The sequence below is a fragment of the Lemur catta genome, chromosome 8 (assembly GCF_020740605.2).
Source record: "Lemur catta isolate mLemCat1 chromosome 8, mLemCat1.pri, whole genome shotgun sequence".
NCBI classification, from domain to species: Eukaryota; Metazoa; Chordata; class Mammalia; order Primates; family Lemuridae; genus Lemur; species Lemur catta.
Window position 1 is genome coordinate 100,524,028 of NC_059135.1, and position 15,343 is coordinate 100,539,370.

The following is a 15,343-nucleotide window of genomic DNA, read 5'->3' on the forward strand; positions in this document are numbered from 1 at the left end:
CATAATTCTAATAATTTGTTTATACTTCTAGATTTTCTGTATATATAGTCATATCTTCTAAAACAATGATTTGGCAAAACAACAGAGGGTAAAAAAATAATGACAGGTTTACTTTTTTCTTTACAACCTTACACTTTAAAAAACGTATTTTTCTTGCTTTCTGTATCTGCTAGGACTTCCATATTGTTGAATAGAAATGTTGATAGCAGACATCATTGACTCACAGGGAGTTTCAGCATTTTGCCAATAAGTATGATTGCTGCAGACTTTGGAGATACTTGTCATTTGGATTAAGAAAGTTATTTTTATTCCTTTTTAAAAATCTATTGTGTTAATTTTTTTTTCTTTTTTCTTTTTTTTAAGAGATAGGGTCTCTCCCTGCTGCCCGGGCTGAGTGTAGTGATGCAGTCATAGCTCACTGCAGCATCGGCTCCCGGGCCCAGGTGATCCTCCTGAATAACTAGGACTACAGGCACATGCCACCACACCCAGCTAATTTTTTTTATTTCTTGTAGAAACGGGGTCTCACTGTGTTGCCCAAACTGGTCTTGAACTTCTGTCCTCAAGTGATCTGCCCACCTTGGCCTCCCAAAGTGCTGGAATCACAGGCATGAGCCACTATGTCTGGCCTGTGTTGAATTTTATATCTTTTGGATAGCTGCTTAGATGATAGGATTTTTCTCTTTTATTCTAAATAGTGAATTATATACCTAAATATTAGTTGTTAATTATATACATTCCAACCTGGTTATGATTTATTATCATTTTTATATGTTCTGGGTTCTTTTTGTAGTATTTGTTTAAGATTTTTTTCATTTATGTTTTTGTCTGACATGGCTTGTAATATCCCTATAAGGTTGATATCAAGGGCATGTCAACTTCATAAAATAAGTTGGGTTGTGTTCTTTTTCAGTTACCTGTAATTGGTGTAAGATTGGCATTATTTCTTAAATGTTTGGTAGAATTCACTGGTAAATTCTAGAGTTTTCTTTGTGTTTAAATTATGATTCCAATTTCCTTAATAGTTATAGGACTGTGGACTTCTCTTTTTACTTGTTTTATCAGTACTTTTGTTAAGTTGTATCTAACTTTTCTAACATATTGTCATTAAGTTGTTTGTAGTATCCTTTCATTATCTTTTTTTACTGAGATATAATTTATATACAGGGATATGCTGAGATCTTAAGTGTACTGTTTAATTGGTTTTGAAAAATGTACATCAACAGCCAGAATGTTTCCATCATACCGATTATCTTTTTAAAAGTAGAATCTGTACTGATATCCTCTTTTTTTTAATATTAATATATTTCTGACATTGCTTATTTGTGCTTTCTCTTTTTTTCCTTGATCAGCTCACCAGGACTTAATCAGTTTTATTAGTTCTTTTAAAGATGCAGCTTTTAACATTTTTGATCCTCTATATGTATTTCTTTTTTATTTCACTAATTTCTTTTTTTTTTTTTTTTTGAGACAGAATCTCACTCTGTTGCCCGGGCTAGAGTGAGTGCCGTGGTGTCAGCCTAGCTCACAGCAACCTCAAAGTCCCGTGCTCAAGCAATCCTCCTGCCTCAGCCTCCTCTGTATGTAGCTGGGACTACAGGCATATGCCACCATGCCCGGCTAATTTTTTCTATGTATTTTTAGTTGTCCAGTTAATTTATTTCTATTTTTAGTAGAGACGGGGGTCTCGCTCTTGCTCAGGCTGGTCTCGAACTCCTGAGCTCAAACGATCTGCCCGCCTCGGCCTCCTGGAGTGCTAGGATTACAGGCGTGAGCTACTACGCCTGGCCTATTTCACTAATTTCTGTTCTTTATTATAATACTTATTTTCTTCTGGTTTCTTTAACTTTTTAGGGTTTTTTCCCAATTTCTTGAGATAGATGTTCAGTTAATGATTTTTTTAATCTTTTCTAACATGGGTGTGAATTTTCAAATTCTGTTTTGGTAGAACTTTGGCTATATTCCACATGTTTGTATGTAGCATTTTTCTTATTTAATTCAACATATTTCTACTTTCCCTTGTAATTTCTTCTTCTTTTTTTTGGTTTTGTTTTATTTGTGTTTTGAGAGAGGGTCTTGCTCTGTTGCCTAGGCTAGAGTGCAGTGGCACAATGATATCTCACTGTAACCTATAACTCCTGGGCTCAAGTGATCCTCCTGCCTTAGCTTCCCAAGTAGCTGGGACTACAGGTGTGTGCCACCACACCCAGCTAATTTTTAAATTTTTTGTAGAGACAAGGTCTGGCCATGTTACCCAGGCTGATCTCAAACTTCTGGCTTCAGATGATCCTCCCATCGTGGTCTCCCAAAGTGCTGGGATTACAGGCGTGAGCCACCATGCCTGGCCGTAATTTCTTCTTTGACTGACTTATCAGTTATTTAGAAGTGATTCCAAATACATGAAGATTTTGAAGTTATATTTTTCTTATAGCTTAGTTGCTCTGTGGTCAGAGGACTGACTCTTTTCTCACAGTATGATTTCAGACATTTGAAGTTTATTGAGATTTGCTTTATGACCCAGATATGATCAGTTTGGTAAATGTTTCATCTATTTTTATATTCAGCCAATATCAAGTATATCATTTTTCTCTGTATGTCCATTAGTTGAAGTTTAACAACACGCTATTGTGTGTGTTTTGTCTTTTCTTTTGTTTTCTATTAGTTACTGAGAGGGTTATGTTAAAAATGTTTTTCTGGCCGGGTGTGGTGGCTCACGCCTGTAATCCCAGCACTTTCGGAGGCTGAGGCAGGAGGATTCCTTCATGCCAGGAGTTCAAGACCAGCCTGAGCAACATAAAGAGACCCTATCTCTACTTTAAAAAAAAAAAAAAAGCCAGGTATTAATTTATTTTTTGAAGACTTAATTAAATTTGAAAAAAAAGAAAAAATCTTTCTTCTGTATTGTGAAATTTGTTTCACTTTTAGTTCTGTGAAATTTTGCCATATTTTGAGACTATATCATTAATGCCTACAAATTTGAGAGTCAGTTTATTTTTCATCTAGTGTGACAATCACTTAATTTGAGCATTTAGTCCATTTATAGCTGATGTGATCACAAGTAAGTTTGTTTTTTACAGTGCTTCTACTTATTCTACTTGTTCTATTAATGTTCCTTTATTCCTCTTTGACAGTTTTTTTCACATTGAGAATTTTTAATAGTTCCATTTTTCCTCTATTAGCTTTAATTCATGTAGTTTTTTACAATGCTTTTAATGATTATCCTAGAGATGACAATGTATATTTCTGACTTTGCAAAGTCTAATAATAATTGGTACGTTTTATAATGCAAGAACATCAGAACAGTGCTTCTCAAATTTTAGCGTATATACAGGAATCACCTGGGGAGCTTATTAAAGCATGAATTCCCGGGCCCCACACCAATTCTGATTCAGTAGGTATGTTAGGCCTAAGAATCTGCATTAGCAAGCTCTCTGTTGCACGTCTGCAGACCGCATTAACCCGTCAAGAACTGCTTGCCTCCATTTATCCTCATCCCAGCCTAGATACCTTGTTGACATGTATTTTAGGTCTGTTTATATTTTAAATCCTAGAAGATATTATTCTTGTTTAGTACAGTCCATATCTGTTTAGATTTAGATTTACTCATATGTTTACCATTTGGTTGCTTTGCATTCTTCCCTGCGTTTCCAAGCTTCCATATAGGATCATTTTCCTTCTGCCTGAAGAATATCCCTTAATTTTCCTTAGTGTAAGTTCAAATAATAACAGATTTTTTTTTCAGTTTCTCTTGTCTGAAAGTATCTTTATTTTGTGCTTATTATTTTTTATTGTATTAAAGTATGTACAATGTAAACTTTACTGTCTGATATTTTGGATATTTGTCCCCTCCAAATCTCATGTTGAAATTTGATCATGAAGGTTAGAAGTGGGGCTTAGTGGGAGATGTTTGAGTCCTGGGGGCAGATCCCGCATGTGGCTCAGTGCCATCCTCATGGTAGTGAGTGAGTTCACACTGTTAGTTCCTATGAGAGCTGATTGTTAAAAGAGCTTAGCACCTCCCTTCCCTCTCTCTTGCTTCCTTCCTCTCTCCTTGTGATTCCTCCTCCCCTTCACCTTCCACCATGAGTGTAAGCTTCCTGAGGTCCTCACCAGAAGCGGATGCTGGCACTGTGCTTTTTGTATAGTCTGCAGAACCATGAGCCAAATAAACCCCTTTTCTTTATAAATTGCCCAGCCTCAGGTATTCCTTTGTAGCAACATAGATGGACTACGACACTGTCTTAACCGTTTTTAGATGTATGATTCAGTGGCATTAGGCACATTAACAACGTTGTGTAACCACCAGCATCATCCACCTCCAGAACTTTCTTCTTCCCCAGCTGAAATTTTTTACCCATGAAATAATAACTCCCCCTTTTTTCCACCTCCCAGCCCCTGGGACCCTCTATGCTACTTTCTGTCTCTATGAATTTGCCTATTCTAGGTACCTCATATAAATGGGAACATACGATATTTGTCTTTTTGTGTCTGGCTTAATTCACTTAGCATTATGTCCTCAAAGTTAATGTGTGTTATATCATATGTTATAATTTCCTTACAGTTAAGACTGAATAGGGCCAGGTGCGGTGGCTCACGCCTGTCATCCTAGCACTCTGGGAAGCCAAGGCGGGTGGATCGTTTGAGCTCAGGAGTTCGAGACCAGCCTGAGCAAGAGCGAGACCCCCGTCTCTACTAAAAAAAAAATGGAAAGAAATTATCTGGACAACTAAAAATATATATAGAAAAAATTAGCCGGGCATGGTGGTGCATGCCTGTAGTCCCAGCTACTTGGGAGGCTGAGGCAGAAGGATCGCTTGAGCCCAGGAGTTTGAGGTTGCTGTGAGTGAGGCTGACGCCAGGGCACTCTAGCCTGGGCAACAGAGTGAGACTCTGTCTCAAAAAAAAAAAAAAAAAACAAACAACAAAAAACTGAATAGTATTCCATTGCATGTATATACCATGTTTTGTTTATCCATTCATCTTTTTTTTTTTTTTTTTTTGGAAAAACACACACACACACAAAAAACTGAATAGTATTCCATTGCATGTATATGCCATGTTTTGTTTATCCATTCTTTTTTTTTTTTTTTTTTTGAGACAGAGTCTCACTCTGTTGCCCAGGCTAGAGTGCCCTGGCGTCAGCCTCACTCACAGCAACCTCAAACTCCTGGGCTCAAGTGATCCTTCTGCCTCAGCCTCCCAAGTAGCTGGGACTACAGGCATGCACCACCATGCCCGGCTAATTTTTTCTATATATATTTTTAGTTGTCCAGATAATTTCTTTCCATTTTTTTTTCAGTAGAGACGGGGTCTTGCTCTTGCTCAGGGTGGTCTCGAACTCCTGAGCTCAAACGATCCACCCGCCTTTGTCTCCCAGAGTACTAGGATTACAGGCGTGAGCCACTGCGCCTGACCTGAACTCTATATTTCTTAAATGTTCTTTTCTGAATTTTCTTACTCTGTGCTTTGTTCTGGTTATTTCCTGTCTGATTTGTTAAGTTTTCCATTTGTTCTTTATTTTGGTTGTAATATTTTGGTTTTGTGTTTCCACTTGGCATTTTTTATTTGTTTCTAGTTCTTTGCTGAGATTCTCATTTTTGTAAATCTTATATATATTATGTTTACTCTAAAGTCTATGTGTGATACCTGGTATCTCTAATTTATGGAGCTACTGTGGATCTGATTCTGTGGTGTTATTTCTGTTATCTTTTTGTTCATGTTGTCTCTCACATATCTGTTTATTTTCTGTGGTATATCAGGCATTGTTTTTGCAGAATTATGTTTGGAGATAATTTGAGGTGAAGAATAATGGTATCATCTAACAGAATTTATGGTTCTCTTTGTCAGGAACTTAGGGGCATTGGCTATCCAGGATTATTTTAATTCAGTTTTAAGATTTTGATGATTTGAAGTTGAACTGCATTCTTTGTCAGGCCTATTTCTGGCACTCTAAATCGTAAGGTGTGCTCCTTTGGTCCTCCGATCCAAAGCAAGGAGGTTTCACTAGAACTCCCTCAGCCACCACAGGTCTTATATACAAATCTTTGTTACTGCACACCTGAGTGGCTGTTGAAAGCCTTAGAAAACCTCCCTGAGCAGCGTACAACTCTAAGGGAAAATCCCAGATTTCGGGGCTATCTTTGTGAACCTCTGTTCTCCCCTGGCCCAGTCATCTTTACTGTCTTGTTAGCTTTCTGAGGCCTTCAAAAGGCATGTGTTTTTCATAATTTATTCACCTTTCTAGTTGTCCTCAGGAAACATCTTTGTCTCATTTACCTAGCCCACCAATACTAAAGTTGAGTTCTCTTTTTCGAGCAGAGTATGGAGTGGGAACTGATACTGTGTTTTTGATTCAGCGCTCTACAGCAATGCAGCAAGTTCGACAGTTTGTAAATCTTTAAGTGAATATAAGATAAACTGAGATGAGTATTTGATACTTTTACTAGCTAGCTACTTTAAAATTTTAGTTTGTTGAAAGGATTTCATAAAGAGAACCATCACCTATTTATTTTTGTACCGTTGTGGAGCATTCTTTACAAGTATCACAGTTAATCATTTCTGTACATTTTATTCCACCAGTTTTTTGTTACATGTAAGTCTTAAGAGAGTGGAGTGTTTTATTGTGTCAAACTCAGAAGCTCTCCTGAGACAAAAGCTGTAAAGCATAGAGTAGAATTGGCTAGAAAAAATATGGGTGTCAACTATTTGGGAGCAAGTCTCAGCAGACAAGGCAATTCAGAGCTTCTTTGAGAGAGGACTGCAAGGTGTACGAATCATCACTCTATTTAGTTGATTTTCAAACGTCAACAGGAGTATTTTTCGTAGAATTGCCCTTATGGAGGGAAGTTGAAGTGTAGACTATTTGTGATTTTTAAGATAAAGCTTTTCAGGTGCCTATTGTGAGTAGATGTTTCATGGATCCTCTAAATTTTGAGGTTTCGAAAAACACCGTAAATCAATCCTTTAACTTCTCTAAGGCATTTGGTAAGGACCTTCCAGTTATAAACATTTGTGAGTAGCATGTGATATGTAATGAACAACTAGCATCACTGATTTATTATGCATTTATTTAAATTCTCCCAGAACTTCAGATTCATGTGTTTTATTTTCTTTACCAAACAGGATTTACCCAATAACATGATTCATCAGGTGCCAATCAAATCCCTCCCTCAAGAATGGCTCTGGTGTGAAACGTGGTGTGATGATGCTTCTAAGAAAAGGGCAAAAACCATTGATTTGGTGAGCTATCTGCGGTGCTCGTCTGCATCTTGAGCCACTGGGAGGATGCCTGTTAGCAGTTGTCTCTTCTGCTTGCAGCGTGAAGCCAAATCCCCTAGTGCCTGATGGGCCTGTTTCCACTACTTAAAATCTGCTGAGTCACTACTTAGCTTCCAGTTTAATGCTTGGCCTTATAATTTTTCCAAATGGACTTTTCCTTTTCCTGCCTTCCAACAGGCCCCCAGCCTTCTCTGTAGAAGAAGTAAACACGGCTTTATGTAGCCCACTGCTGTACTGCTTCTGCTGCTGCTGCATCATTTAGTTCCTCAGTATTGTTCTTCTGTCCAGTTAGGACTTATAACCCAAGAACAGAAACACCTTTGAATTCTATGTAACGTACCTTTCTTCAGCTCAGCTGAAGTGTGTTCTTTGGTTTCCACAGTGTAATAACCCAATGACCAAAGAGCCCAAGCTGGAAGCAGCGGTGCGAATCGTCCCCGAGTGGCAGGACTACGATCAGGAGATCAAACAGCTGCAGACCCGATTCCAGCAGGAGAAAGAAGGGGGAGCACTCCCTGAGGAGCACACAGAAGCACCGAGCCGAGCAGGTGAGTGCAGACCTTTGCTTCAGTAAGTACTTGTTTGGGTTTCTGATTTTTATTTGTTGTAAAAACAACCGAATAATGCATAAAAGGAACATAAAAATCTCCCAGTAATCCTATCCTAACATCAACTAGTATTGTTTTTTATTTACCTTTTTTTGTTGGCCTTCTAGACAGTATTTATCAATGCACTTGCTACCCTTTTTGTCTTATTTTGATGGGGAGAGAAGGAGACTTTAATTGTGATTATTGTTATTTAGGTTCACGAGTCTTGTGATACGTAAGCCACACCTGACATTTTGGGGAGCTCTTGTCAGAGTCCTTTGATTTGAAAAAAGTATTCTTTAAAACAAGCATAATGGGCTGGGGCTGGAGTATTTGTGTTTAATTTTATCTAAGAATAGAAAGGACTTAAGGTTTTAATGTTTTTCCTACTATATGTAGATCTTGAGTGGTAGCCACTTGAAATCATTAAAATACAAAAGTAACTTTTTTAAAACTGTTAACAGGTTGGGCTCTGGGTTTTTTAAAAATATTAATTTATATTTTAATTGTCACATAATTGTATGTATTTGTGGGATAAGTAGAGATGTTTTGATACATTCATGGGCTGTGGATTTTAAGCTTTATTCTGCTTTAACTAATCTTAAAAAAGCAATTGCAGAACATGGATCTTGAGTGATTCACCTATACATCCCGAAGACTATATTAAATATCACAGCTAGAAGGTTGTATAGTTACTATGAAAATAATTAATTGAAATTCATTAGTAAAACCTCAAGGATTCCCTTAGATAAATGAGCAAAGAATGTGGATACACTGTTCAAATAAGAGGAAAACACAAATAATAAATGAATTTGAGGAAACAATAATCAAATTAAGGCAGTCTATCATTAATATCTGCTACATGGAAAAAAATACACATATTAGTCATGCTATTTACTGGGGAGATGGTGACAAAACTGTCCTGGGTATACCTTGCCGAAGCTTTGTGTGTTGGAGCAACTCTTGTTAAAAGGCAGTGTATCTGTCATCAGGAGCCTTTAAAATGTTTATACCCTCAATAATTCTTCTCTTGAAATTTATCTTAAGGAAATAATTCAACAGAAGAGAAACATTGTATGCAAGAAGAAATTTATTTTACTATTATTTATAAGCCAAAAGCATTAAAAACAGTTTAAACGTCTAAGAATGAGCTACACTGATATATAGAAAAGTGTTTATGCTATTTAGTGAAAAAAGAAGAGTCTTGACCACAAATGCACGCATATTTACTGAGAGTAAATATTATACTTGTCAGAACAGTTCAGTTGGAGGTTTGTAGGTAGTTTCAGTGTTTTTTTTTTTAAACCTCCTTTATTTTTTTTCTTTCAAAATACATAACCACCAAACCAAAGCTCCTAAAAATTTAATATGAGAGATAAAATGGAAGTGGAGGTACAAATAATGGGTCATAGCGGTGGAAAATGCCCACTCTGTTTTTATAACTTTGAGGATGGTCTGTTTTATTTTCTGTTGTTCTCCTTTTCCATAGGACCTCAGAAACGTGAAGAATTATGATCTCTGGAGGAGGATAGGAAATTACACCATTTGAGAAACAATTTTTATACTAAATGCTAGTTTTTTCTGATCTGTCTATACAACTGCTGATAAACCGGCTGGGCAGGTGTGCCGCACCTTTTGATTTTGAGATTTGGTCTTGACCTCTGCACGTTGGTTGGCGCAGGATCTTTGGGGTGAAGGTTCTGTTGGATTTGTACCTCAGAGGAAGACAAGTGGCTGATCTTTTGGGACTCTGTAAAGAGCATTCTTCTAACCAGAGCAGGAAATGGCAGCAGCAACTGGAAGAAAATGAGTCCTCTGGTACCCGCACCTAGAGCGCATGCATGCTGCGTTGTGACAGGAAGCTGGCCAGCCAGCACCACCATGTTCTTCTTTACCTCAGTTTACCTGCAGTCCACGCTGCACTGCAGATGCCCACCCTGCACTGGGCCAGGCTGGCAGAAGCTTTGTCCAAGGCCCACCCCCCTCAAGGTTTACGCCGATGTGCTTGTGCCTCCCTGCCTTCTCTCCCAAGTGTTAGGTGCATTGTTTAATGGAAACCCAACCAATCAGGTGTCTTCAGGGCTGGCTTGGTGCGGTGGCTAAGCTGACTAATTGGGGCCAGGATGGGGTGGGTTGGGATGAGGGTAGGGAGAGTATCAGGAGTAGGAGGGCTCTGGGGTATTGGGGAAAGGGAGGAAGACCAGAAATTGGCCATTCTCTTTTATAAACCATTAGTACCATCGTGGCTATTTGAGAAGAAAATCTTACTCCCCACCAAACCCTAGTGAACTTTCTAGGCAATTGTTGTGTAAACAATTTTCATATTTGTCAAAGTTTTTGCTTTTCTTCCCACTTTCTAAAAAAATGTCTGTTATCAGTTTCCTTACTGGATACAGCCATACTATAAGCCCCTCTAGTGATCATCTCAGAGGGCTCAGCGCTCCCTCCGCATGGTCACTACATCATGTGTCCTTGCCTGCGTGGGATTTTCTCTCAGACCCGGGGACTGATGGGTTAGACCTTTCTCTACAAAATGCTCCCAGCTCTAAGGCCAGGAAAGATTCTGACTGTGGAACTTGTGATTTTCTATTCACCGTCCTATATTCCTTTTTCTTCAGCACTGTGGGTTGCTTTTGGCACCCACACTGGTTGCCCTTGAATCCTTGTGTTGTATGTCTTCACTTTGACAGCCCAGCAGTTGTCCCTTGGAGAACAGCATTTGCCAGTGAACGGCTGTCGAGGCCTTGGGTGTGGTGGTGGCCTGAGCGGGCGTGAAGCTGCAGTGTCCTGGCTCGGCCCCTGCCCAGGCTGCCAGCGCAGCAGCAGCAGATGGGCATGCGCCTGCTTCCAAGGCACCCAGGCCTTTCCTTTCCTATTTTGTCTGCTTTTAAAAAATAGGGTGCAGATGGCTAGCTAAGCCCTCACTCTTCTAAGCCAGGTAATGTATTGATGTGCAGTCTTTGTTAAAAATCATATTCTTATCACAAATATCAAGGAATTTGTTTTTCCCATTTTCAAATGCAAAAGTTAGCTTAGGAAATGCAAGTGTTAGCCAGTCATTCTGAAGGATATTTTGACTTTGCTTTCATAATTCCATTAAAAATTGGGGAGGGGAGAGCTTAAAAGCAAATTAGATAAACTGAACTGAGACTGAATGTTGCTCAGAATGGCTGCTGTTGACAAAGGCTGTAGCATGATTTCCTTCCATCGTGCCCCTCACCTGGCCAGAGCAGCTGAAGAGATAGGATCAGTGAGATTAAAAAACATTGGTTCAAGCTTCATCTTTACATTTAATTAAGCCTTCAGAGAGGCTGCTGCTGCTACTTTCTACAACCATGGACAAAAATGCACATTTTCCCAGTTTATTGTCTGGGAAGTCGAACAGGAAATAACTGGAGTCACTAGGATATGCTCTGTAGATTCTGGTTCCTGTGAGACGTGGAACCGGCCACCTTTCCCTGTGTCTTCCTGCTGGTCTCTTGTGCATTCACGAGGAAGGTGCAGAGTGCACTGTGTTCTCCGTGTGGTTTATGTGCTCTGGTGTCACTTGCTGCCCCTTCCCCGTCTCCTCTCTGATTGAAGTCAGGGTCATAGCTGACTCTGAATAAGGCAGGACCCAGCTTGCTTCTGAAATGGTCTAGGGCCCTCCTCCTGCCAGTTTCTTTTTTTGGTTCATGTGGCATAATCACCTTTCAAAATTAACCGAATCCCTAGGAAATGATGTTACTGCTAAAATGTGGTCTTGGTCAGCTGTGTCTGTTGTCTGTGCCCTGAGAATGCACACTGGGACTGAAAAGATAGGTAACAGAGATTTTCTCCAGGAAGCAAGAATTGATTATGTTGAGTGTTCGAGCTTCTGGAAAGTGTTCACAGTGTGTTGTTCTTAGCCATCATTTTTATGTAATGGATTTTCTTTTTTTTTTTTTTGCTCTCAATCATGCTGTAGTGGAAAATTTGCTTTGTGAATAAGTGGCTGAGTAAAATGAAAATGTGCTCTGTCAGAACCACATGAAGCAACAGGAGCCTGTTTCTATGTTCTGTAAACAGTGACATTTGATTGACATCAGAGCATGTCACAGCCTGCTACTGGGGCTGCGGGGGCATGCCATGGCTAGGGTGCTGAATGCTCACCACTTGGAGGGTGATGGCATGTTGGTTTTCCATACGAATGATAAAGTTGTGAATCTGTCAAAATGTTGCATTTCGAATTGAACATACAGATGTTTGCGTTTCTACTAAGTGCACAAGAATCATGGTGAACTCAACTCTTGGGAGAACATAGATTACATATACTATGTGTATTAAGAAACATTTTCCATGCATGGAGCTTAATTTCCTCTGCTGTCCTGAAGCCCTCGTGTTCAGAACCATGTCACAGCTCTGAGTGAAGGGCTGGGTGCTAGGGATGGTAGCGCAGCTTTTGGAAAACACTGGCCCAGGTGATGAGGAGGAAAGATATCCCATAGTTTCCTTCCGCCAGGAATCATAGTTTATTGACCTCATAATTTGAAACAGGTCAGGCACAACCCCTTATAGCAATGAGGTTAAAATGACTCCGTTTCTCCCCACCTCCCCCGTGAGTAAATTCAGATACTTGAAAGCGGTCCTTTTCTAAAACTGCCATGCCTGATTTGGCCTGAATGATTAAAAGAAATAATTCAACTCAAGAGTTAACATGGACCCAAAAAAGTTATTAATTCATGTTTTCTCTGATGTAGTGAGCAAAAGGTCTTAATCAGGACCTTGGTAATTACCTGATTGAATTTAAGCAAATTAAACGTCATTAACTCAGGTGGTTATTGATATTTCAGAGCATCTGGAGGATACACATTTCTCATTCATTATTTGGTCTTTCATTTAATACAGAAGCAACACTCCTGGGGGGAGTAGTGGCAGTGAGTCAGCAAGTTGAGTGGAGGCTCTTGCTCCCTCAGGGTGTTGAGTACTGACAATTTACAAAAACAAACCACAAAATCAGCTTCAAGAGGCTGCATGCTCCCTGGAGGTAGTCCATAAAGTCTAAACTCCATGGCAATGGTTTTTCAAGCAAGAGGTGCTTTCATGACTCTTTCCCTACACCCAGCAGGGCAGAGGCCAAATGAGGAAGGTTTGCTGGGACAGAGTTAGTGTCTGGAGCTGAGGCCCCGTCCCACCGGTATTGTATGCATTGCCTTACTGTAGATTTCCAGAGAGATGGGCAGGATGCCTCTTAACAACAAGCAAAATACATTAACCTGAGGTTGACAATTTGAGAACAAAAGGTTATCAAGCACCATGTTTTCCAACCAGTTATCCATGGAAATAACAAGGTAAACACGGAAAAATGGAGAAAATGTTAGAATTTTTAAAGAAACTATGTACTTTAAAAAATCTTCTTTATGAATATCCAATTTTACTGTAATCCTGTTCCATTAAATGCAACATAGTGTTCAGGTGCTGCCCCTTGCTTGGGAACAGCATTGGGGTCTTAAATGTCTGCAGAATGTCTGCATCTGAAGAGAACTGAGAATGAATTTCCTGGTACTGTAATGAAAATAAGGTCTGCTCAACACAATAAACTTTTTCCTCTGTTCTTTAAAATTCTCCAGTCAGTCATTCAGCTTTTATGTTTAGGAAAGGCAGATGGACAGAGTGCAGGGTCCAACCCCTCATCCGGCAGAAGCTGCAAACCCGGATGGAGGAAGGAAGGCTTTACTAAGTCTTGTCTGGCACTGGAGCTTGGTTCTGGTTGTAGCCATTTCTTTGGACTCTAGCACCGAGGTCTCCTCCAGGCGCCCAACCCCTGGGAGCTGCCCCAGGCAGAATCTGGTGGGAAGGCAGCCCCAGCAGCCCCGGCCATAAGAGGTGGGGCACAGGGGGGCCTTGAGGCCAGAAGGCATCATGAGATAGCCATGCCTAACCGTGTCACTGTGTTCCTTAGGAGGGTGGCATGGATGTCGTTCATCTGGCCAGTTCTCTGAGCTTCTCCAGGGCTTCCTGCTGTTGAGTGCTCTCTGGACAGTGCAGGTGTGGTGAGTGCACTGCCCAGGGGAGGTTGGCGAGGGGAACCTGGCGTCCACAGGGGCACAAAAGGGGGCACCTGAGATGCAGGAGGAGAGACTTGGGGGTCAGGAAAAACTGCTGCAAGGGTTGGTGCTTAAGTTGAAGCCCGAGGAATAAGTAGGAGCTATCCATGTGGGACGAGGGTGGTGGGGAGAGAGGGAGGAACTTGCACTAATGTGTGTCTCATTGAGGGAGTTGTAAGCACACCTGGGTGGCCAGAGTCATGGGCAGGAGAGAGCTTCAGGAGAAGGGTCTGGGTTTGATCTTGGGGTACAAGAAAGACCCTGAGGGGCTTAAACTGGGTGCTGGCACATAATGGGTTTTTTCTTGTAATAAACTTTTTGTTGAAGTACATAGCATGTACAGAAAAGTACACAAACACACACCTGGATAGATTTTCACAAAGTGAAAGCACTTGTGTAACTGTCACCTGGGTAAAGAAATAAAAGGAAGTTGGAGTTTATTTTATTTTAAATAACACTTAAGCATCTAATTACAGTCTGGCTTCCAATAATGGCAAAGCAGCTTGTATCAGACTAATCTACTGCTGGCAAGTATACATCTCAATAGAAATGCAATGGAATGTGACCAGAGACTGGCAAAAAGTGAAAGGGACTCAGCCATCAAAAGAAGAGAAACACAGGCTGCGTGTGGTGGCTCATGCCTATAATCCTAGCACTTTGGGAGGCCAAGGTGGGAGGATGGCTTGAGGCCAGGAGTTTGAGACCAGCCTGAGCAAGAACAAGACCTGTCTCTACAAAAAGTAGAAAAATTAGCCAGGCTTGGTGGCACGTGCCTGTAGTCCCAGCTACTCAGGAGGCTGAGGCCGGAGGATCACTTGAGCTCAGGAGTTAGAGCTTGCAGTGAGCTATGACGAGGCCACTGTACTCCAGCCTGGGCAACAGAACAAGACCCTGTCTCTTCAAAAAAGAAACACATGGGGTAAGATCCACATTTAAGTCAGTGTTCCTCATGTGGCCCACAGGGCATAAAACAAAAAGTGGTAGTCATACTAGGCTGAGGAGCCAATTCAGTTGAGGGCTGTCTGAGCAGCTACAAATTGAAAGGGAAAATCCCAAGAAAAGAGGAAGACAGAGCCCCCAAATTCCCTTACACAGTCCCTTTAAATCCTTGGCTGAGTGTATTTCATCAAGAAAAAATAAATGATAGATGACAGCATAAAATTCTGAAAGAAGAAAAAGTGAACATTATATATGCAGGGAAAATAGTCTTCACAAATGAAGATGGAATAAAGCATTTGGGGCTATCTCCAAGATAAATGCTAAGAAAATAATATTAAAATACACAGAAAAGGAAAGAAGAAGGGAATCAAAATGGTACACTTCAATAATTCAACTAAACACAAAAAAGTAATGGAGAAAAAACATGATATACAGAAAACAAGTAACTGAATGGCAGAACTAAAATCTTCCTTA

At 40.2% G+C, this 15,343-nt stretch overlaps 1 protein-coding gene across 3 annotated transcripts in view; it reads left to right on the top strand.

The window, feature by feature from the left end:
- The window catches only part of UGGT1 (UDP-glucose glycoprotein glucosyltransferase 1), a 103,434-nt gene extending 89,989 nt beyond the window's left edge, over positions 1–13,445 (top strand). For 2 of the 3 annotated variants that reach the window (XM_045558867.1, XM_045558866.1), the window contains 3 exons: positions 7,123–7,239; positions 7,661–7,826; positions 9,355–13,445. In XM_045558867.1, the coding sequence (XP_045414823.1) occupies positions 7,123–7,239; positions 7,661–7,826; positions 9,355–9,380 (309 nt within the window). In that variant the 3' untranslated portion in view covers positions 9,381–13,445. Of the gene's footprint in view, positions 1–7,122; positions 7,240–7,660; positions 7,827–9,354 lie in introns of those variants that run through there. The other variant, XM_045558868.1, reaches the window with a different exon arrangement.
- The last annotated feature ends 1,898 nt before the right edge of the window (positions 13,446–15,343 follow it).